The sequence below is a fragment of the Rhineura floridana genome, chromosome 7 (genome assembly GCF_030035675.1).
Source record: "Rhineura floridana isolate rRhiFlo1 chromosome 7, rRhiFlo1.hap2, whole genome shotgun sequence".
NCBI lineage: Eukaryota > Metazoa > Chordata > Lepidosauria > Squamata > Rhineuridae > Rhineura > Rhineura floridana.
Window position 1 is genome coordinate 86391267 of NC_084486.1, and position 24226 is coordinate 86415492.

The 24226-nt window shown below is 40.9% G+C and overlaps 1 protein-coding gene across 1 annotated transcript in view; it reads right to left on the bottom strand.

Annotated features, from left to right (window-relative positions):
* The window catches only part of FBXW4 (F-box and WD repeat domain containing 4), a 126254-nt gene that overhangs the window by 71645 nt on the left and 30383 nt on the right, over positions 1-24226 (bottom strand). Inside the window, exons 2-5 of the mRNA XM_061636224.1 lie at positions 22268-22363; positions 20799-20984; positions 18975-19107; positions 14138-14232 (exon numbers count right to left, since the gene is read on the bottom strand). Of these exons, the coding sequence (XP_061492208.1) occupies positions 14138-14232; positions 18975-19107; positions 20799-20984; positions 22268-22363 (510 nt within the window). The remainder of the gene's footprint in view (positions 1-14137; positions 14233-18974; positions 19108-20798; positions 20985-22267; positions 22364-24226) is intronic.

A 24226-nucleotide genomic window follows, 5' to 3' on the forward strand; every position in this document is an offset into this window, starting at 1 on the left:
CTGGCACATACACTTGGGCCTTTAAAACACTTTCCACATAGTCTGCTATAACATGTCATAATTTGCTGTCCCCTATAGGAAATAAACTGAAGTACCAAAATGTCTGTGCAAGTTACATACACATCAAAGTTTAATTTTGGCCCCCACCCCGCTCATTTGCTTTAACTCATTTTAATATATGCTACCACCAAGCCTATCCTCTCAAGAGCTCACCCACACCACCTTTTTAACATATTTGGAAGGTGCCAGCAGTGTTGAGAGATATACAGAATTGATGAAGAATATGAAAGACTTGTTTTCTACTTTCCATACACAACCTTAATCCTCATAAGTCCTTGTTTAAAGGCTGTGGGGTATCCAGTATTGGTTACACCTGAGGCAGTCACATACCAAACAGGCCCCAAACAAGTCTTTGAAGGGTAGAGGGGGGAAAAGACAAGAAACATGGACAACAACTCTCTAATTGTAGGAGAGAGGCTAGCATCCTGCTGCCTGGGTACCTGTGCAGGTCTACTGCGGATTCTCTTTGAACATTTGTCAGGTCGCTGCCCTCACCAGAGAAAGATGAAAAAATAAAGCAATGATTGCTATTGTAGCTGACTAGTGAGACAGCCTTGCACAAGTCAGGCCATGAAAAGCCTAGTCACTGAAAAACAAACCCTTAATTTAAATGTTAATGAAAGTGCTGTGGAGACATCAGAGAGTTACTTTTTTTCTTTTTTGCAAGAAGCAGATACACCACCAGAGAATTTATGGCCCCATTGCCTCCCCTCTTGGCAACCCTGCTTCATCAGGCACTGAAGTAAAAAGAAAAACTAATTTTAACATTAACTCCACACTTCCACCCTGGGATGCAATTGCTAAATTATCTGCTGGCAGGACACTGATCAAAGGTGGAAAAACAAAGGCACACTGCACAGCCAAGCAAAAGTAAACAGCAGCCATGGCCCAGGAAAATTAACTTCTCCATCCCTCCCCTTGGAAGTTTGAAAAATGGAGGAGAAAGATCACTCAATGGAAATAGAAACCTGCAGTCCTATGACTGTGGGACCCCTAACTGTAATCAATGTGATAGGAGAAACTGGCATTTTCTCCTTCACTATGCAAAATGGTACAAAAGAAGGGTTTCTCTCTTTGCCTTTCAGGAAGATCCTCTGCCCCTGAAAATAATTAAAATCACAGCAGCAGCTGTGCCACATAAACTTGTGGAATAGAATTAAAGAAGAATTTGACATTTACAGCTAACTTCCTAATATAATGAAAATGGAAAAATGGACTGCCTTCAAGTCGATTCCGACTTATGGCAACCCTATGAATAGGGTTTTCATGGTAAGCGGTATTCAGAGGTGGTTTACCATTGCCTCCCTCTGAGGCTGAGAGGCAGTGACTGGCCCAGGTCACCCAGTGAGCTTCATGGCTGTGTGGGGATTCGAACCCTGGTCTCCCTGGTCATAGTCCAACACTCAAACCAATATACCACACTGGCTCTCAATAGAATGAAGTCTCTCAAGATTACTGTCTCTTCTTTACAACACTCTGATAGCCTCAGCAGAGAGAAGGAATTCAATTTAAATAATTTCTTCCCTCCAACTAGTGAACACCAAAGTCAATTTGTTGATATGATGAAAGAGTATGTTATCTATATGGTTTCTGGGGGGAAAGTGGAATCAGCATTATTGCATTTAAGATTTTACAAGATTCTGTCCTGCAAAAAATCCAAAGCTATTGCTTCAAGAACCAGATTAACACAGCTGAAGCAGAAAAAAAAACATGCTCTCATTATATGGCATGGACAAAAAAAGTTAACCTGGAAAAATTCTTGCACTGCAGTTTTAGGGTGGGGGTGGGGAACAGCTAAACAATACTGTGCAGCGAATAGCCCTATGAGGTTCCTCCATAACAGCATCCTTTAGACCAGCCTTTCCCAACCAGTGTGCCTCCAGATGTTGTTGGACCACAGCTCCCATCAGCCTCAGCCAGCATTGCCAATGGTCAGGAAAGATGGGAATTGTGGTCCAACAACATCTGGAGGCACACTGGTTGAAAAAGGCTGCTTTAGACTGTGGTCCATTTGGGGGAACCTACAGCTCTATAAACTGAACCAGAGCTCTGGAAATCAAGCCGAGATCTTGACAGTGCATTTGCCACCATAAATGACACCTCCATTCAGATAGCACACACCACTTCAGTTCCTTCATTGAAGAGGTAGAGGAAGCAGGTAGTAACATTCCTATATGACTATATTGCCATTATGAAGTTAGCAGTATCCTAGAATCATAGGGCTACAAGGGACTAGAACAACAGAAAAGCATCTAATGTTACTCACTGAATATGACAAACCCTACTGCAATGTAAAAATAGCCATAATAGGTTAGCCCACAGAACAGAAGAATGCATCTAATTATCAACTGGATCAGACTGCATACAGCATAAGCAAACAAAAAAGAGCACGTATATCCAAGCCTGTCGTACACGGTATAAGCATATACTTATCTCCTATCCATCTGCACCACAGATGTGGAGGAGACAACCCTGGGACAAGTGCAGCTGGCATGACTCTAAGCACTTCTGCCTTAGGAATATGTTTCTGCTTTCAACCCCTCCACAGAAGTAGCTGCACATCAGTACCAAGTGCCCTGAGCAGAGATGGGATACCAAAATACTACTGTACATAAATCTAAGATAGAAGCCAAGTCAATCAAGTCTACAATGTATTTTGGAATGAAACAAATATATTCAGCCTGCCAGCAATTATTAATAGTAATGCTCTGCTCCATCAGAAAGGCAATAATTCAGCCTCCTAAATTTGTGTATGCAGAGCAAAGGAGAAAAGGATTCTGATGTCAGACAAGGATATTGAACCACCTCAAAACTAACTCTGCTCAGAGAGATGAAACTATCAGTTTAGCTTAAGATAGAGGGAAAATCTTGCAGTATACCAATTATGCCCGCTCTTGCCCCCAAACTCACTTTCTTCTAGGATGGTAGTAACATTTTCTTGGAAGCGAAAGGTTTATAGGTTAGCCGACACCTTCGCTCGGTGGAATTTTAATTAACTTCTCCCATCATTAATATGTTAAGGAGCAGGGGTTCTATTATATAGGGTCAGTAGTGTGTTTCAGGCCTTGCTATATCAGCCATCAAATTGAAGAATTAATGACGTGGCTAATCGGTTCTAATACTTGGGGGATGGGGAGGGAAGACAGATGCAGTGGGATCAGCAGTCTCATAAAACAAGCAAGTGATCCAAACCTGATTGCTGATGGAGAAGCCACTCTGTAAGCTTCCATTTATCACCCAGCGGGGGGAAAAAGACGCTAGGTAAATATTGTGACAGAGAGTGTGTGTTCACTCCAGGGAGAGAAGTCAGTGTTCTGACAAGAGGCCAGCCCTGCAGGTCATCACTTAGGAGGATAAAACAGTGTTCTGCAAGGGCTCTCCAAGTCACAGGAACACATCCAGTGCATACCTCCTAAAGCTTAAGGGGAAGAGCTCTGAACAGGCAGTCTGAAGGCCCTTAAGTGCTGGTCCAGCTAATGCAAATACATTTTTTTAAACAGGTATGTCCACTGGTTAGTCCTGGCAATACTGAGCCACTATGATCATTTTTATGTTCACTAAATCAAAGGGAATGTCAAATGGTGTCCACTTAACAGACTGGGAGGCTAAAAAGGCTCTTTAATATGCTCAATCACTGCCAGGATTCAACCCTGCCCAGACCTGGAACCTGAGGTCTCCCTGGAGAAGGAGCAGCCGCAGATCTCTACTTTGCCAGTAATCCAGAAGTGCTGTTGGAACTAAAAATCCCTGCCCCAAGACTGGAGGTTATCACACCAGTTGTCTAGGTTCCTGGTCAGTCCTCAGACAACCCCCACATCTCCCCCAGGGCAACATGAACAGAGAAGATGGTGAGCCAGACAGGAGTGTCAGAACCACACCAAAGTGACCAAGCAGGTGCATGTGAGGCTACTGAGAAAGAGGAAGAAGAGCATGGAAGCCAGGAAGTTTATCTCCTATATAACATTTATCTCCTATATAAACTCCCAGGCTGCGTCGCTTCATTGCTAAAGCAACAGCTCCAACCTTCCTGAACTGAGGAAATGGATACTAACTCAAATGTCTGATATGAACCGGAAAAGGACAACACCTGGATCAAGAGAGACAGAGATAAAGAGGCCAAGATACAAGAGAGACAGAACCAGTCATCACAACAGGACAATTTGTTAGGATACCTGTTATGATACTTGGATGCTTTGATTCTCATCCTTATCAACCTAGTACAAGGTTCCAAAAACTTTTGGAAAAACTAGGCTCTGCTCCCAAGTTGAGACAAGTTTGTCACAGAAAAGTTAACAATTTCAAGCTCAGTGTAATTCAGAACAGAACATGAGGTTACTCAAAGAATAACTGCCTTACTTCAATCAACTACTATGACTAGTTACAGGTCTCAAAATAATAGTTGAGCCAGGATTTATTTATTTATTATTTGATTTATATCCCTCCCTTCCTCCCAGCAGGAGCTCAGGATTCAAAACTCTGTCATATCCTTCAAAATACAAGGCACTGCTGAAACCTTGTGTAGTTCAGTTTTTTACTTTTGTGTAATTGTGATAACTTTTTGCCAGCCTTCAGTTCTTAACATTAGCAGAATAGTAACCTGATAACAAAATCAGAACAGTTTTAATTTCCTTTATGTATCTTTTTTCCAGTAAACATGGTCTTAACACTTCTGATTTTGTTCACATAAGCCCAGCTGTGATAAGAACAGTAGCCAGAATATATTCCCATGTTTTTTAGTGATTCTTATAAATATTCCCTCAGAAAATGAGTGGTCCTCCAGTACCTCAACGATACAGTGCAGCTTCAGGGAATGCATACATGCCTATGTTCTTATGCAGAGATACCTTTTTCATTTTGCACTATCAGTAGAAGAGGCTGTCTGAAACAGAACCATACTGTGGACATAGACAATACAGCATGCACAACAGAATCTGCTTTGTTTTTTCTTCAAGTATTGCCAGGGCACCAAAGCTGTAGTTCTGTTAGCTGAATAAGTCTTACATAGAAAATACACACACACAATGCATCAACATGGATTTTTTTTTAAAAAAAAATAGTACCGTATATTCCGGCGTATAAGACGACTGGGCGTATAAGACGACCCCCAACTTTTCCAGTTAAAATATAGAGTTTGGGATATACTCGCCGTATAAGACTACCCCTACTTATGACATGCAGGTACTTAGCAGGAAAACTGTCACTTATAAACATAAGGCTGTTTGTCATCAAACATGTAAACATAAAACAGTGCAAGTGGATTAAACTTTTCCTAATTCACTCTAAAGCTGAAAGGAAGGAAATTCCCTAACGGCTCTCAGGGAGACCGCGGCTGCGGCTCCTTTCGTTTTTTCCCCCAGTAAATTGCCTACGGCTTTCAGGGAGGCTGCGGCTGCGGTTCCTTTTGTTCTCTGGCGGCTGACGCAGCTCTAAGCAGGAGCTTGCGATCGCGGCTTCCTGGCCCGCTCCGCGGCATTTTTTCCTGACTTCTTCGGCTTACTTACATAAGGAGCCTGTACATACGGCTTCCTTTTGCCTCCTGAAGCTCAGTAACGTTACGGGAGACCGCGGCTGCGGCTCTCCCACCCCTACATAAGAAGCCTGTGCATACGGCTTCCTTTGCCTCCTGAAGCTCAGTGACGTTACGGGAGACTGTGGCTGCAGTTCTCCCCCCCTCAGCAAGCCACCTAGAATTAACTGAGAGCTTGCGGCTGCTGCTCTCAGTATTGCTGCCACTTTACCTTTTTCACGGCAGCTCCAGAGCCTGCAGCTGCGGCTCTGTGTCAGAGCCCCTATCTGGGGGGGTTGCTCCGCCTCCCCCGGCTCATCTGCGGCATCTTAAGCCTACCGCAACTGCCTTTAGAGCCCGCAGCTGCGGCTCATTCTTTCCCTCGTTTGCTGAGCCCAATCATGCTCTCGCAGCCCAGCGGCCCCAGAGTTTTGGTTTGAGACTGTTTTGTGCTTGCTGGTGCGTTCCTATGACCGCCATTGCTTCTTTATCACCCCAAGCTTCTCTGATTGGCCAATTTTCCCGCCGTTTTTTGCGGCCGCCATTTCACCCGGCGTATAAGACGACCCCCGACTTTTGAGAAGATTTTCCTGGGTTAAAAAGTCGTCTTATACACCGGAATATACGGTATCTCAGAAACTCTGAGGTCAAGTGCCAGAAACAGTCTCAATTTAAAATTTGGTTCTCTCTTTTACAACAGCATTAAGATTTGAGTATGCTGCACTTAAAGAGAGGACAGATTTATCTCATTCCATAAGCCTTCACAGATAGGTGAAATTTCCCATTAGCTGCAGCCATTCTTCCAACTGTAGAGAGATTTTCTATTAATTAGATTTGGAATTGGTATATGTACTGTTTGCTCTTGCTGCTGTTTTCAGTTTCTTCCATTCAGTGGATTGGTGCTTTGCCATACATATGAGCAATTCCATGCAACAACAACAACTTTATTACGGTCATAGACCAGAAATACAATGTTACATCTGTACAAACATCAATTATCGCTAGAAAACGACTTAAAATCCAAAGATCCTAAAAAGTTCAAATTAAAAAAAAAAACAGGATAAAACCAACGAATATTAAAATTTGTTATCAATCTAAAAAAGACACTTAAGCTGTTAGGCTATCAACAGAGAGTAGTGCACTGTATGCCTAAAATTGGTATAAGAGTAAGTTTCTCCTACAGCTTAGAGTATCTACACTCTATAAATACATAGATCTTATAAAAGTTGAGAAACATGTAGGGACTTCCTGAAACGAATAGCAGCAGCACAAAAACAGGCTACCTTAGCCGTTACATAGAGGTTACGATCTGATAAAAGATAAGTCTACATAGAAAATTTCATCTCTGTTAGGGAATCTTTGGAGAATTGGAGTAATTAGGGCAGTTCTGAAATCACAGTAAAATGGACAGTGAAGTAAAACATGATCAACTGACTCCACTGTACTATTATCACAAGGGCATACCCGTTTAGCATATTCAAGTTTCTTATACCTGCCCTCCAAAAGTGCAGAGGGTAGTATATTCAATTTCACAAGGGTGAACGCCTATCTAAGTTTAGGGGCCGTCAAATCAGTTAGATAATAAGCATGGGCGAATGGCCTTATATTATATCTAAGTCCAGGGTTAGCTGCAGCACGAGTTAGATGAGATTGTAATTCGATATCATAAATTCTCTGAAGAATTTAAGATTTTGCTTTAAAATAACCCAACGACAAAACCATAGGGAGAGAAAACCCTATGGATTGTAATATAAATGTTAAAGACTTTTTCCATTTGGAACAGAAAACATCAGATAGCGTTAAAGGGGCCAACCCCATTGGCATAAACAGCAGTTTTAACCACAGTTTAATTTTAAGCATCCATATGCGAGCTTTTATTGTAATAACCCCTGCTTCTAAACGAAGGATCGCATTGGGGACACAAGATGGAATGCCAAAGACTGATCTTAGAAATTTCATCTGGACCATTTCAAAAGATGCATAGTTATCATAGGCACCAATTTGCGCACCACAGAGTAATTGTGCGACTACTTTGGCCACAAAAATCTGAATAGCAGAGGGGATGTGCTGTCCTCCTTTATTATAATAAAAGGAGAGGAGCGCCCTTGAAGTTCTATGTGCATTGGCAGTAGCATTTTTTATTTGAATTCGCCACGATCCTGAGGAATGGAATACCATCCCAAGGTATCTGTAGGTCGTGACCTGTTCTATTGGGTAATTATTAATCTGCCATCAATGTTTTAGTCTCCTCCTGGTAAAAACCAAGACTTTCGACTTGTCATGATTAATTTCTAGGAGTTCCTTTTTGCAGTAATTAGCAAGGGAGCTCAGCAATTGTTTCAGCCCAATAGGTGTCAAAGAAAGCAGGACCACATGATCAGCATACATAAGAATCGATATAGGCCTATTACACAAACTAGGATAATGGGTTCCTATTGGTGAAAGAGTTTCAACCAAGGTGTTAATATATAGATTAAACAACAAGGGAGCTAAAATGCATCCTTGTTTAACACTTTTAAAGGTTGGAATTGACCTTGATAGGTGTCCAGCTCTGTTATACCTAATACGTAAGTGGGTAGATTCGTATAAACAACATATTAGTGCGAGCAGGCGTCTATATATATTAGTAGTCTCCAACTTCTCCCAAAGTTTGTGTCTAGGCACCGAATCGAAAGCTGATTTGAAAGTCTATGAATGAAGCATAAAGAGCCCCTCCAGAGGGTGATGCATATTTTTCTATTAGGTGTTGTAGGACCAAACCGTGGTCCATCGTGGAACGGCCAGCTCTAAATCCCACCTGTTCTTCAGCCAGGATATTTTCCTGTTCCATCCAGGTTAGGAGCTTCTCGCTTAAATGGGTGGCTTAAATCTTGCTGATAATGTTGAGCAAACTGATCGGTCTATAGTTAGCTGGATCCGCTCTGTTGCCCTTTTTAAAGATGGGGATAATTATTGCCAGGCCCCAGTCTTTTGGAATAGAGATGTCAGAGTCTATACATGTAAATAGGGTAGCTAATACTGGTGCCCACCAATCCACATTGTTTTTAAATACTTCCGGTGGAATATTATCCAACCCTGGTGCTTTGCCTGGTTTCAGTCTGGCAATTAGGCCAATAATTTCTTTAGGTGTAACAGGAGGCAATTCAGGGAAATTGTGGTCGTTTGGCTTGGGTGAAAGATGGAATATCTGATCATTCACAGAGATTTTAGTGAAATAATCTTCCCAAGTAGTCACAGGTATATGATATTCCAAGTTAACTGAGAGATTGGGCCATCCTTTGGCTACCATTTTCCAAAAGGTAAGTGTATCCTTAGATGTAGATGCTTTCAGTAAATGTTGCCAATCTTCTTTTTGAGCTAGAGACTTTTTAGCTTTAATTAGATGTTTATAGCATTTCTCCTCCTCCAACCAGTTTATCAGTAATTGTGGGGAGTTATTATTTCTATACTCTCTGTACTTTGTAATAAGGAAGTTCTTCTGGGCCACACATTCATGATCAAACCAGGGTTTCGATCAAAAAATAAGTCTGAAAGTCTTAGTCGCAGGTTTAGAAAATAAGCTCTTTTGAAGAACCTGAATCAATTGTTGGAGAGTGTCAAGAACAGAATCCGCAGAATTTGCAGCAATAAGCGCCTCGCGCATTAGAAGACAGCTTTCAGAATTTAACAGATCTTTAAGGTCAGATTCTAAATAAGTCAACCATCTAATACGTGTGGCTCACCTTTCCATTTCCCCACCCAGAGCTAGTTCTTGCTCAATATATCTGATTTGATTACCGCAAGGTAGGGTAAGAGCTAACGGTAGGTAGTCGCTTTCAGGGCGAATGTCCACTTGACACAAGGACACGGAGTGTAGGAGCTCCCGAGAGACTATAAAAAAATTGATAGTGGAAGCTCTAGTACCGGATAGGTAGGTGAATTCTCCCTTAAAATCTCCCTCTACTCGCCCATTTACCAATATCAAATTCAGATTGTTCAGCATTTGCATCAGGTAGAGCCCGAGATAATTGGTGCCTTGGTCTTTTGAATGTCTAATCGGAATATCGAAAGCACCTTCTGTTGCTGGCACAAGTTCCTTAAAACGTGAATAAAGGACTTCATCACTTGGGCGTATTCTGGCATTGAAATCTCCCGCTAGCATAACCATAGCAGCCGGAAATAAAGCTGTCAGCTTGGTGATGTACTCCTCAAGTCTCAGCATCATAGCCTTCGCTGGTTTATTTTGTTGGCAGGGGGGTAGATAGACATTAATAAGCAGAATCCAAGCCCACTTGAAATTGATTTCTATCGAAGTAGCTAACCCTACCAGGGGATCAAGATTGGTAATTAATGCACACAATCTGGTAGTAACGAGCAGGGTCAGTCCACCCTTGGGGCGTCCACCTTTAGTGCTAGGGGCTGCAGCCAGCACGTAAGACGCATACCCATTCATATGGATTTCCTCACAGGCTCAAGTCTCCTGGAGAAGAACAGTGTCATATTTTTTAAGATTACCCCAAAAAGATGGATCGGAAGATTTATTCTTCCAACCAGAGATGTTCCAAGACAGAATTACCAATTGTGTCATAGGATGCTTAGATGTTTGTCAAGTTGTTACAAAATGAAGAGGAAGAGAGTTCTGCATTATCGTTGAGACAGATGGTAACTCCATGAAGGGCTCAATAGGGGTAATTTTCTCTAAAGTTGGGTCAATTCTGCTGACAAAGATTATTGGCTTCAAGGATTTTAGCCAACAGTTCTTGACACTGACAATCTTCTGTGGGGATCCTTCCTCATTCTCATTAAGCCATCTCATATCCGTCCATGAGGGAGTTTCATAGAGAACTACTCCTGGTTTGGAAGGAGAAAGCCGTTCCTGGTTGGTAAAGGACTGAGACGTATTCGGAGCCATTAAATTCATTTCTGCAGAAATCTGAACAGGGCAGCTAGTTTTAGTAAATTCAATTAATCCAATAGTAGTGTTCCGTGGCTCTGTATGGTGGTTAGCATTTAGAGTCTCAGGTTCTGGTCTTTTAGTGCTTGCTATCTCATTGCAGCCCTCTTTTACAGGAAAAATCTGTCTGCTTTCTAGAAGGATTTTTAATGTGTTGAGCCTTGCAATAATTTCAGCTTGAGCTACTGATGGTAGGAGGGAGAAAGAATTTAGTAGCATTTGCTCCTCTTCAGTGAGGGAAACCAACTCCTTTCGGTTCCCTGTCCCTGTTTGTGATATTAAAGGCCGTGGGTCGAGGACTTTGACAGAAGAATAATCGTCCACAGTATTCACAAACATTCTAGAAACAAAAATACCCCTAACATGTAGCGCATCTCTATTGTCATAGAGTATCTTGGTTTTACATGGTTCGTTAAAAGTCATCACCAACCGGGCGGTGACATAGTTATAAAATAAATATTCAGTTTGGAATATATCCTCACTTGTAATTGAAGCTGAGGTAATATCATCAAGGACTGTTAAAAGATGGGCCTTACGCTCTTTTTGGGACAGCAAACCTGCAGGTTTGGGGAAATTCGATAGAACCAATTTATGTTTATCAAGTATCAGACGCCACTTCCATGTCTTTGGCATTGTTCTCAACTCCGATGATGTCGGTGGCTGGAGATCTTGTTGAGGCAACTTGTGCACTAAAAGATTAGAATCTGTACTGGGGAGCAACGCAGGGGTTATGTTGTCTTCACTACGTATAATATTAATTTCCCCCTTGCTTTGTTGAGGCTGAAGTTGTTTGGATTTGGATTTAGCTGTATCCTTGGTGGCCTTCTTGGTGGGCAGTATCACATCCTGCTTTATGACAGTGTCCAGAAGTTTAAACAACTTTCGAAAGAAGAAACTGTTAGTATTATGCCGGTTTTTAAGATGTTTAATATTTTTACTCTTCTTTAAATGGTTACTCCGAATCCTTACAGTTTTCTTCTTGGGCAGTTTGGTACCCCTCAGAGATGGATTTTTAATTTGTCCAGGTTGTGAGGGGATAACAGATGGAAGTACATCTGTGTTCGCGTCCTCTCGCATTCGTCCAAATTTTATATGTACCTTCGCCAAAAAAGTTAATAGTTCATTAGTTTCTGCTAAGAACATTTTGTATCGTACAGATCCACAGATCAATTAGTGATGTAGTTCCTTCATGTGAAGCGATTGAGTTCTTAACTGCCTCATTATGAGCAAACGAACTAATACTTAATTTGAGTTCCCTCTCAGAAAGTTCCAGGGCTTTTGGGGGAGGGTTGGAACTCTGTCCAGTTTCTTCAGCTGCTTCAATTGGTCCCTCATTTGTAGGTATATTGACTAAGCCTTGTTGATCCATGCATTCCGCTCTAGCTATTTCTTGCGCCAGATTTAGGGAGACCGAAGTGCAATCTTCAATTTGCAAGCACCTGAGATTATCCAGTGACCAATCCAATATTGTGGGTGAATGACGGGAGTCTACCCCAGCTGGCTCTTTATCTTCCTTTCTTTCATGCATTCTTTCAATATTCTCTTTAGGGGAATAGAAATGAGTGATTTTTGACTGTTTAGACCGTCCCTTTCCACTGGTCACTTCAAGTGAGGTAACAATCCCCATGGTCTTACAGGCATTTCTAGTAAGCACCATATTTCAGTGCTGTCCCCTTAAGAGTTACTTCAGAAAAGATTAAAAGCCGTTTCTGCAGCAAGCAGCGTAAAATGAGAATGAGTAATCTCTCATAGATATCCTACTACAACAGCTTGAAGGGCCTGACGTCGTTATCGATGTCCAAAGAATAGTAAGGAAAATTATTCTATCAACTTACTTAATGTAGCTTCAAGCATTGTTAAGGGTGAAGAGGACTAACTTCAGCAGGCATTAGTCAGCATAATAATGATAATACACTCCCAAGGTCAGCAAATGTCTCCAATAAGCGTAAAAATATCTCAGGAGTCTCCAGTAGAGATAAAGATAAATAATATAAATGCTTGGCCTTGGAATAATAACCTCTTTAGAAGATGGAATGCAGAGCTCCGAACTAAGCGTCCTTCTGAGTCGCCATCTTGGCCCCCAGTCTCCCATGCATTAATTAACTCATCACACCGGGATGGAGGGATAGTATGCAGTCATATTAAAGTTCCTTGGCAGATTCCATTCCACCAGATAATGACCAACTTGGTACTGCTAATATAAGTTCTCCATTCTAAGCCTTCTCTAACTTGCATCTTCTGAGCAACACACTATATTTTGTACTTAAGAAAATGCAGTACTTTGCAGATTGTACTTGCAATATGGAATGTGAATGTAGAAGTGGCAACAACTGGATAGTTTGTGACACAGTGATGAGTGACAGAACTATTCCCATGCTCAACCACATTCCATTTGTTGCAATTAAGTTGCTTTGAGCGTGTGTAGTTCCCTGCTGTATAATGCAGAAAAGCAAGGAAAAGATCAAAACCCAGTGAACAGCAGAAATGCTAATCCTCAACAAAAAACAGTACAACTTAACTTTTGCAATTACACTTACAAAATATGTATGATATCATGCTACTATTGCCAAAGTTACACTTTCAAGACTATCGTGCAATAGTAAGCTTTGGGTAAACATGCATAAATATCTTCCATTTCCATTTTTTTTAAAGTTAACAAGTTCCTAGCTCCTATGGTTACATAGTAAAAGGGTCAACACATGTGGAAGGCTCCTGAAATCAGAGATGGTCTGGAAATTGTTCCCACTGCAGAAGAGGAGGGCTGAATTTGATACAATTTCTAAGTAATTGAATCCCTTTACCTCACCCACATACAACTCACAGTGTTCCACAAGCAAAAACTTTTCTTTTTGAGACCTTGAGCAGCAGAGGAAATAGAAGAAAACTGTTGGAAGTGGGGCAAGAGCAACTTCTGTTTGGGTTCTTTTGTTTGTGTTCCAGAAGGAAGATAGAGTTAGGGTCCTCCAGCTGGCTAGGCTTACCTACCTTTACCTGTGCTATGCTCTGACTAACTTCCTTCCTTGTAAACTGATATGCTTAGAGAAGCTTATCTTCCCCTCCTCCTTCTGCCCTTTGTTCTTCTCTTCTTCGGCTGTCCAAAAGAGAGGAAACATCTTTGTCTTTGCTCTCTCTCCTGAGCCATGAGGACAATACCCAAGTCTGGGCATTGCGCCTCCAACTTAGTTAGTTAGTACTAGGTATGCCTTCCTATCCACTATGCATTTCTATAAATAAAGTAGCTTTTCTTATTTTACTAAGTCTTATGTCTCAGTGATCCTAATGCAGGGTAAAAGCCTGCCACTTAGGTAAATGCACATACTGGCCCACATGCATCACAGACCTTTGATGATCTCTGCTCATTTATACGAATTTACATAACAAAAACTCTCCAAATTATTCAACAAACATAAAAATAAACATTCTTCAACCAATATAAATACATATATATAGTATCTTTATCTGCATAATTTACAGCTTCTACACAAAAAGCAGATGGGGGGGTCATAGATACTTAAACACAGAGTTCCAGACCTCTTGAATATTTGTATGATGGGTAACTTTAGAAATAAAGAAATATCAGATTAAACATGAGGTGTCCACACATTCAAATGTATTTTTTTAAATTATCTCTTTGTTACCTTGATAATGGGTTAATGGCAATGGACCAGACCCGGTCTTCAGTCTGTATGGTGTGCAAACACTGCCCAGCTCTGCCTGGTGAGAGGGACCAAACCTACAGAGAGAGAGACAGAGAGAGAGAGAAATGAACACTACACAATAAAAAGGTGCAAGATAGAGATGTTAACAGCAGCTGTGTTTGAAAATAATGCTGCCCAATGGAAACTTCTGAGCACAATATGAAGTTAGCAGAGTAAGCCTACATCAACTCTTTCTATCCAATATTTTGACAGCACACTTTCTAGGCAAAGACTTTATTCAAAGAAAAGAAATGATAGAAGAGATTAGTAACATCATATGTCCAAATCAGTCCAGATCCGGTGCTAAAAGCAGAGAACAATCATCTGAAATGCATCTGCTCAAATTATCTTGCAGGCCTGATGTCAGAATAAATTTAGATTTTACCTCATCTTTACCCTTTCAGGTTGTCTGGGCAAATCCTTAAAAGTCTTCTTTCCCAGTTTTTTGCAAAACAACTGAAATATGTTATTTCCTGTGCAGTTCCCCCTTCTGTACCTCTATACAACACTTCTGTGCTAACTGTTAAATAAAACATGCGCAAATCCCTTAATGCAAATTCATACTTTGATAATACTTATTCTACCACAATACATGCTTATTACCAGTCTGAAGTGACTTGTTTATGAGCTTTTATAAATCTGTTACTGATGTAGTAAATAACACTAAAGTTTGTGTTCCTGAAATCCTTTTGGATTCCATCATTTCTTTCCTTCACTCCCAACAAACTCATCTCCCATTTTCTGGATCCTAAGACTTTAGTTTTTTGGCTCCCTTCCTAACTATCCCCCAATTCTTAAGGAATGCAAAGCTGGGAGTGTTATATTTGTTTGTTTGTTGATAATGCTCAGGATTGCAGGCTATTCGGTGTCAGTGGGGAATTTGGCACCTAGTGTCAGCAAAAGCAGCAGAAAAGTTGAGCTCTTTTAATGCACCCCTATCTCATACAGGTTAAAAATATTGCTGGAAGCATGCTATCTGGTGCCTATCAATGAGGAATGTGCATTAGCAGCTACTCAAAGCTCAGCTGTAATCAACACTCACTATCCCTCCAAAGCACCCAATGCACTTACAGTTCCCATTAGAGACCTACTAGGGATTCCCTTCTAGCTAGGAGTCAACACAAGGAAAATGTCACTTGGTAAAAATAAAAGCAAATTCCCTGCTCATAAGGATCAGGCTGGAAGAGTGTTAGGTGAGCCAAATTCCATTTCTGCTTTAAGGGGGGGGGGAACAATGAGCACAATTAAAGCAGAATTCCCTTTGACTTTGAGGATTTTGCCCTCAAGGTCAGAAGATGCCTTCCAATTTTTCAGCGGCAAGGCAGACACATTTGGACATAAAAGAATCCCATATAATGAATGATTTAATTCAATATGAATGAGATTCAGAAACTGAGCTACTTTCTCATTCAGATAGGAAGTTAAAAAAAAGTTGTGTTTACCTTGTAAGAACTCTGATCTAAGATAGCAAAATCCATAGAGAGAGAGAGAGAGAGAGAGAAACCAAGTAAGACCCTAATACTAAGCACACTTCCTTGGATGCAAGGTCCACTGTACTTAATGGGACATGTTTCCATGTAAATGAAATGGCATTCTAATATTAACAATGCAATATAACATATTAACAATGCAATGGACTTTGTAATAACCATAAGAAAAATAAAATAACTGAACATCTGTCTTTGCAACAGCTTCTGTGAAAGAAAATGTAAACTTTGTAAATTTCTAGATTCCTTAAAACTTTGTCAGGAGGACATACGTTGATTCTTAACTATGCTGTATAGAGAAGCAGAGGTGATGTTTCATTAGATAACTTATCTAAATGACAAAACCTGGTGCTGGGACAAGAAAGGGGGAGAAGAAAGCAATGCTATACAACATTACTGAAAAGTGCTATGGGGAGCATCCAGTCTAATCCCGACCTCTCTCCCATGGCAAAAAACCCTAAATCTAACAGATCCCAATAGATGCTTACACAGCTTAATCTTCAACCATATCATACAAGTTATCTGTAGAAGCTCCAGCATTTTATTGTTCTCATAGAAAGGAAGAAAATTATACTGCTGTAAGCTTTTAAATTAATGTTTGTTTGTTAATTACAATCTTAATTAGAGAAAAAACCTCCAAACTTAAAATCCACCGCCTCATTTCCTCTAGTAAAAGAAAAATACTAATTCCTAGGAACATTTATCTGAAATCCAGACTATTATTATTATTTATTAGACTTGTTAGTTGATTGTTACCCAAAGGTCTCCAAGAGACTTACAACGCATTCAAAATCATAAATGCATTATACCATTAACAAATTCAGACAAAACATTAACAAAATCACACAAATGTGCACACATGCATGCATACACACACACACACAGTTATTTCCTGTTGAATTGAATCCACTGTTATTTTGATTACTCCCTTTCAGATATGCTTCTCCTAGCCTTGTTAGGCTTATTTCAACCACTTTTGATACAAGGACATTTCCTGATATAAGCCACCGACACAAAGTATCATGAGACACTTCTCTCTGCTAGGGTTCCAAACAGCAGGTCTGTCTTCACCTCAAATCCAATTATGCTTTTTCAAGCATTTTCTTTGACCACATGAATTAATTGGGGAGGCCAAATGTAGTACCACCTGACCCAGAAAATGGCACCAATTATGATCTGTTGAAAGACATCAAGAACAAGCATGTAAAGACAACAGAAGACAGTAGGCAGTGTCTGTGATCAGTATGTCTTCATGGCCTCCTGCAGAAATTTGATGGGTTGCTGTCATCAAAAGCCCACTGCATCCAGAAACTATATTATAGCCACAGTTTGCATATATAGCATCTTCTGAAATACTGGAAGAAAATATATTTCTTTCTTATATCAAAAGTATGTGGGCTGATATTGTGAAACTACTCACTAGCAGAAAATCTATTTAGAAAATTAATGCTCATTTTTTTCATAGGATTTGAAGCAACTTACAATAAATAATGAGTCGTAATACAAATAATGTAAATACAGCATTTCTGCCACTAGTCAACACTTCTGAAATATTTCCAATTCTTCTGCTGATGTTCAGCCTTAGTGCATTTCTTCTCACTCTCTAAACTGCCAGAATCGTTTGTTCAGTGCCAGAACCAGTTGGTCAGTGCTTCTTAAAGAAACTATCAGTTAATACGTGTACTGGTGGCTGGCTAGGAAGTAAATGTTGGATGCAGAAGTCTGTGCTCATTGAGAGTAGCCCTAGAAGTAACCCAGCTCCAAATCTTAAACCAAGATCAGGTAGGGCTGCCAGGTGTAGAATAAAAAAAGCTATGACAGTTCACTTAAAGGACTTCTCCTGGCCATCACCTCAAACAATGCAGAAAATCCTTTCATCTCAAGTGTTATATCAGAGGGTTAAAAAACTGAGTATCTCTCTGCCATGTGTTTTCCCTGATGGCCTCCCCTGCCCAAACCTCAAGAAATAAAAGCTCATGAAAAATAAGCTGTTGCCCCACATCACTGTTAGTACAACTAATAGGTGAACACATAATAGTTTTTTGGGGGGAAGGTAGTAAACTAACATTCTACCTTCTAGCTAAACCACACACAAAGAGAGATGTCTGGGAGAACCTTGCCTCTCTCCATCTCTCTCTAGGAAAATAAAAATATGTCTCAGATAGTGAAAACTATGGCTCTGAACTAGGGTCAAGAAACCTATGGTCCTCCAGATAAGTTGGACTCCACCTCTCATGGCCAGTGGTCAGGGATGGTGGGAGTTGTACTCTATCATCTGGAGGGCCACAGGTTCCCAATTCACGCTCTAAATTAAGCATGTATGCTTTTTCAGCCTTTCCTCATGTAGCCTGAAGTCACAGCCCACTACTAGGTTCAACCTCGTCCTATCAAAGTTCTCTTATCATATGGATAGCTATGGCCATATTAGCTCCATCATTAAAAGCTCTTCATTTGTGGGAGAGAAGCAGCCAGGATAGAAGCTCAGACCCCGTGAGATTCTAGAACCCACACTGCTCTTACATTGGGCCCCCACTGTCTGTGCTAATCATTTCCTATTCATTCTTTCCATAAAGATTCTCAAAACCATAAGTGTTCTTTACCTGAGTCTGGAGCACTAAGACTAGAAAAGCTGCCCTGAGATTCCAGTTCCCCCCGGCCAATTGCTTGAGGAATTGGGAAGAACTCTTAACACACCCAAGACTCTGACACCACCCAGAGGCAAAGCTGACAGTAAATTAATGGACGTGCAGAAACCTATAAGCCTGAGTGCTGTCTTAACCTTTACTGCTATAAAGTATCTAGATCTGCTGCATTTCCACTTTTTCAGGCATTCCATCAGAGAACTGCCTAAATTTTTATAAAGGAAGAAAGGAATGGCTTTACAAATATTCTGCCTTCCATGGGATCCTGACCTACACACTTTCCAGTAGAACAACAAACTAATAAATAGCCATATCTAGAAGCAATAACGGGTAATGGCATCAGGACTCTGATTTTGTCAATCTTTAAATCTCAGTCAGCTTAAATTTCAGTAACCCTATATCACATCTGTGTCATAACATGAATGTAGTTCACTATTCCACTTTAGGCAGGTGGTTTTGCAATACATGTCTGAAACATTTAAGATAAAAAAAAACCCAGAAATTGGCAGAAATTAAACTGAAAGTTTTGTTTTAACTGCTAATCCAAAAAGGAAGAATACAAACAGCATTCCCTGGTCCATCTTCTGACTTTCTTTTCACACACATGCCTCTATAAGCATGAGTATAAAACAAGACATAAAAGCTCACCTTTGCTGTTCTGTCCCGGGAACCACTCACAACGATGGTTCCTTGACAATCCACACAATTCACTTCCTGTTCATGCCCCAAGAACTTGAAGCTGAAGGAACCATTTAATTTATGGAGGACGATATTGCCATCTCTGAAAAATAAAACCCCAAGAAGGAAGGTGCATCTCCACAGAACAAATGTTACAAGGTACATATAACCCTGGCATATGGCATGAGAGCTGACCATATCCAAACTCTCTTTCACCAGGGCCAATTTATTAAATTCTACTTCAGATTATCCCAGTCAATAAAGAAACAGAAGACAGATTTGAGAAAGGATGAGAAAAATTAGGGCAGAAGAGCACTTCAGGTTCTAGAAGGAGTTATATAATATACACAAGCACAGCAGTAATTTCCTCTCCTTTATATACTGATATGCAGAGCCGCCCCTAGGCACCAGGAAGCGGGGCAGTTGCCCCGGGCCCTGCACTTTCGGGGGGGTGCGCTTGGCGATCTGCTCACCAGCCGGCTCCTCCCTCCCTGCCTACTTGTCTTCGCCATGCCATGCCAGGCAGGGTGCAGCGCTCGCTCGCTCTCTCTCCGCCCGGGACAGGGGCTCGCTCACCTGCCTGCCCGCCATGCCAAAGCCGCCGCCGCCACCACCGCCGCTCCTGCTGCGGTCAGCGAGCGGTAGCCGCCCTGGGGACAGCGAGCTGGGCCGGCAGTTCCGGGACTGGTGCCTGCACACCGACGGTGACTCAGCCAAGACCAAGACGGTGACCCAGAGCAAATGTGGGGGGCCCCCAACTATGCTTTTGCCCCAGGCCCCGCACATGCTAAGGGAGGGCCTGCTTATATGCATTATCTACACAGACATTCAACCTAGCACATGCAACCAGAAGAAATCTCGCCTCTGAGATGGAACAGCCAATAAGCCTTGAGAAATCCTAGCTACAACAATATAGAAACTGATATACAGATATTTGCCATTTCACCTCATTTATTTCAAGAACCAGTTATACACAGATATTTAGAAAGCATTTCTCTAAAACACAATGTACATTATATGCTTAATTTACCAGTGAGGCTTGTATAGAAAACAAAGCCCTTGCTGATTTCTTTTGGTGATTTTGTTTTTAAATTAGACTCATGATCCCAGCTTCTGGCAAATGACCAGAACACATGCACATGGTTTGACAGCCTTGGTAACAGTCTTGTAATGGGACAAGACTGGGAAGGGCTATGCTAATAAATAAATAAATAAATGCATTCATTCATTCTGTGGTCAGGCAATCAATATTCTGCACCAAGAGAAGCAGAATTCTGCCGCCTGCATAAATTACACAAACTAAGCAAAAATGCAGAATCTTTTACTTTACATAAATGATTCCACAGTCATGGGAAGGTACAAAGAGTTATGCAGGACACAGAAGTTCAATCCCCAACTTTTAGAAATCTGTTTCAGTCACCTCTCCAGCTTCTGAGATTTCACCAAGCATTGCCTCACACTGTCAAGCATATCTTTGCAGCTATAAGGACTAGAGTGGAAGCCTGCCCTTTTTAAATAAAATAAAAGAACCTTAAATCCTCTGGAAACTGAATACTGTTGCCCAATAACATATTCTACACTTCTGCAGAATCGCAGCATGCACACCATCCTGATCAGGGGACTGATTTGCCCAGTGATCCCCAAGCAGGGATCCTCTAAATAAAAGTCAGTTATACAGTGCAGGAGCTCTGAAAGCCAGCTCTTCCAGCTCTTGTTCAAGTGCATCTATAAACCAATGCTAGATGCTCAACCACCATCACCCTCCTCCCCTTTTTCATACAACAAAGAGCTTACCCTCCTCCACTGACAATATGGCCATTAGCAAGCACAAAGCGGCACACGTCCTCCTGGTGGCCAGAGAAGACTGCTTGGGAACAGCGTTGCAAGCTGGTGCCATTGGGATGGAGCCAATAAACTTGGATGTCTTCTGCCTGGGATAGGTAGAGGTAGTCATCATCTAGCTGCATCCACGGCATTAAACTGGAGGAGAAAATATTCTAAAATGTTAAAAACTATGCCAGCAACATCCTAAACATTCCGAAACTTCAGGACTTTCCAAATGCTTTAAAAGATCTCATGCTATGTTTGTCCTAATGCTAACCCAACCACCACATAACAGGAAGGAAGCCCAAAAGCACACAGAATAGGTAGCCTCAGGGAGATAGCTATGTTCTAGTTTGGCACCTTTGTTGCAGAAAATGTCCCCACCCCAAGTGCTAGCCTTTCATCTTAAGCTGCAATTTTAAATTGATCATGCTATTGTATTCCCAGTGTGAAGTGAAACCTTTTATGTTGTTATGCAATTTCTATTTTTGCCTTTTAATTTTTTTTTAACTGTCTTGCAGAGGCTGTTTGCCCTGACAGGCAATATAAAACACTTATCGCCATCATCATCATCAACATCCAGAGGTGTAGAAGCAAACAAGTCTCAAAGAATGATAAATGAAAATTATTATCACAGGAAGTGATCCTTGTAAAAGCAGGCAGTGTTCAAGGGGGCTGGAAACCTTAGCGTTTAGCAATTTTACAAATTAGAGTTAAGTGGGGAACAATTAAGTAACACAATGGGGGGAGAAGACAAAGTCTCAAAAGGTAGATAAAACTCCTAAAAGTCACAAAATGGTCCAGGAATTGAAAGTGGTGGCTCATCCCTAGCAGCATCATAGGTAATATCCAATAGATACCTCAACATTCATGTACTGAGAGGAAAACATCCCATATTTCCAGCAACAAAATTTGCCATTTTAGTACTGACACAGTGTAATTTCTTCACAACATAAGCACTATACTGAAGAAAGATTTAAGAACTTCCTGAAACAAAATGAGTAACACCTTTATATTTGCTGTGATGGGCAGGGGGACAAGCCCTTAATCCTTCTGAAACTGAGAGGCAAGAGAAGCAATTTAATCACTCCTGTTTAAGACCAGCTAATTCACCACTTTCTGCCTGCAGATATTCTTTCTGCCTGGCAGCAAGCAACTTGAACACAGAGGTTTCATTAAAAAATTGAGAGTAAGGCTTTGTTGGGAATCTGGACACAAAGAACATTGGGAGAGCTTGAGCATTACAGGAATAGCAGATGAAATCAGGTTACAAAGAAAGCAGCATCACCAGCTACCAAATCTCAGAATGCCCAAAGTTAAAGGGATCCAAACACTGCGTAACAGCTCAACAGAGACCAAGAATGGAATTAACTCCAGAAACAGAAAGAAAATTCCAGCTGAAAATAGTGGGGCAAGGAGAAAGAAGAAGAGCCACTTGCTTGCGCTTCCATCTGAGGAGTGGGATTTTTCGACAGCGTCCACGCCTCCAGTTGTGAGAAACCTTGACCCTTTCCTTCACTGGGACACCAGCCACTCTGCAGAGAAAGAGTAAATAGGGAAAAGTCAGGGCTGGGTAGAGCTCCATCAGCATAAGAATATGACACAAAGAAATCAGGCAACTCCATCATCCTCCCAGTGTTTGAAGGAAGAGAAGAGATAGAAATTGCCACCCAACACCACTGCGGTATTGGTGAAAGCTACCAGAAGTAGAACTACATCCAACCTGGACAATTTCAAGTTCTTGACCATCTTTTTTCCCCCTCCATTGCATTTTAGTGCCTCCTCAAATCATTAAAATTGTGAAGGATAACTTGCTACCTAACATTACAAGTACACTAGGAATTATAAACCAGATCGTAATCATGACAGATTCAAGGCATAACTATACAGCCACAGACTACTTTTGCTACAGCTCTTAAGAAGATGACTGGATAATAATTGTCCCAGCACAAGAAGAACATCCAGGATTGAAGAATCTACCATGCCCTTCCCCAGGTAGACAATCTCAGATTTGAAACCAATTCACACATTCTCTCTGCCTGTTCATTTGTGAAACAACCAACTCAGGTGAGCATCCACTCAACAAAAATTCAAGAAGTCACCTCCATGAGCAGGGTGCACTCAGGTTGCAGAATTCATGGTATTTGCTCATGGATGTTGCCACTGGCAATATTCTGTACAGGCATTACACTACATTTGCAAACAGACCACTAAGGTAAGTAGGTTTTAAAAAAATAAAAAAGTCAGAAGAAACACTATCAATTCAATCAACACACTTCTTCCCAGTGCTCTGGCCACTTGTGTAGACTGACCAGTGTTAGAGCAATGTCCAAGGTCTTAAATTTGGATATATGAAACTCAAGTTCACATCTACACTCAGCTGTGGAGCTCTAATGTCACAATACTTCAGCCTAACCTACCTTACATGGTTGCAATGAGGCTAAAACACCACTCTGTCACTAAAAAGGATAGAATTTTACTAACCAAAGATACGAATTAAACTAGTAAACCCAGACCAACCTTCCCAAAATTTATCCTTCATCAAGGAAGGCTTAGAGGGCATATCAGCCAGGAAGCTAGACAAAAGATTATTCTTTTTCTTAAGCAAGAACAGAACAGCAACAGGAAACACTAACCACCACTAAGCTACAATCAAGTTCAGTGCCATCTTGTGACTAAACTATATAACGGCACTATCCATATATCCAATTCCTCTAAAGATTTACCTTTCAACTTAAGCCACTGTCAACTTCCCGTTAACAAAATATTATGCATAGAATTGAGACTGCAATTCCATGCATATTTAGTTGAAATTAAACTTCACTGAAAGCAATAGGACTTGTTTCAGAGTAAACTTATTTTATTTATTATTTGATTTATATCCCTGAAAAGGTATTAAACGCTATCTTTTTAATTATTTCACATGAGGTACTGAGAAACACAAAACAAGTCAAGATACCATCCTATCCACATACACTACCACTTACAGCCCTGATACATATCCTACTCTTTTAAATTTTCAAAAGCTTGTTTCAAGAATAAAGCTAAGCCAGAATTTCTCTCCCTATATTGAAGCAAAAGCCCTAATTTCTAAGCCATAGCAAATAGTTCATTTCCATTTTAAAACATGTGACTTGCAATAATCCTTGCACAAAGGGACATGAGCCCAAAATAAATGTTACGGTAGAAGTTACCAACTAGTGAAGCCAGTAAGGTGGTATCACCAACCCAAAGCAATACACAGGGGCTATTTTTGAAATCATGCAAAAACATGATCAAACAGGCCAAGGAGATTTTATTTTTACCAAGCCAGTGGCTAGAGTCTAAATTTACCAGCCAGGAAAATGATAAAGCAAATAAAGAGCCCCTGGCTCCATGCATTCCAGCACCACGCTCAT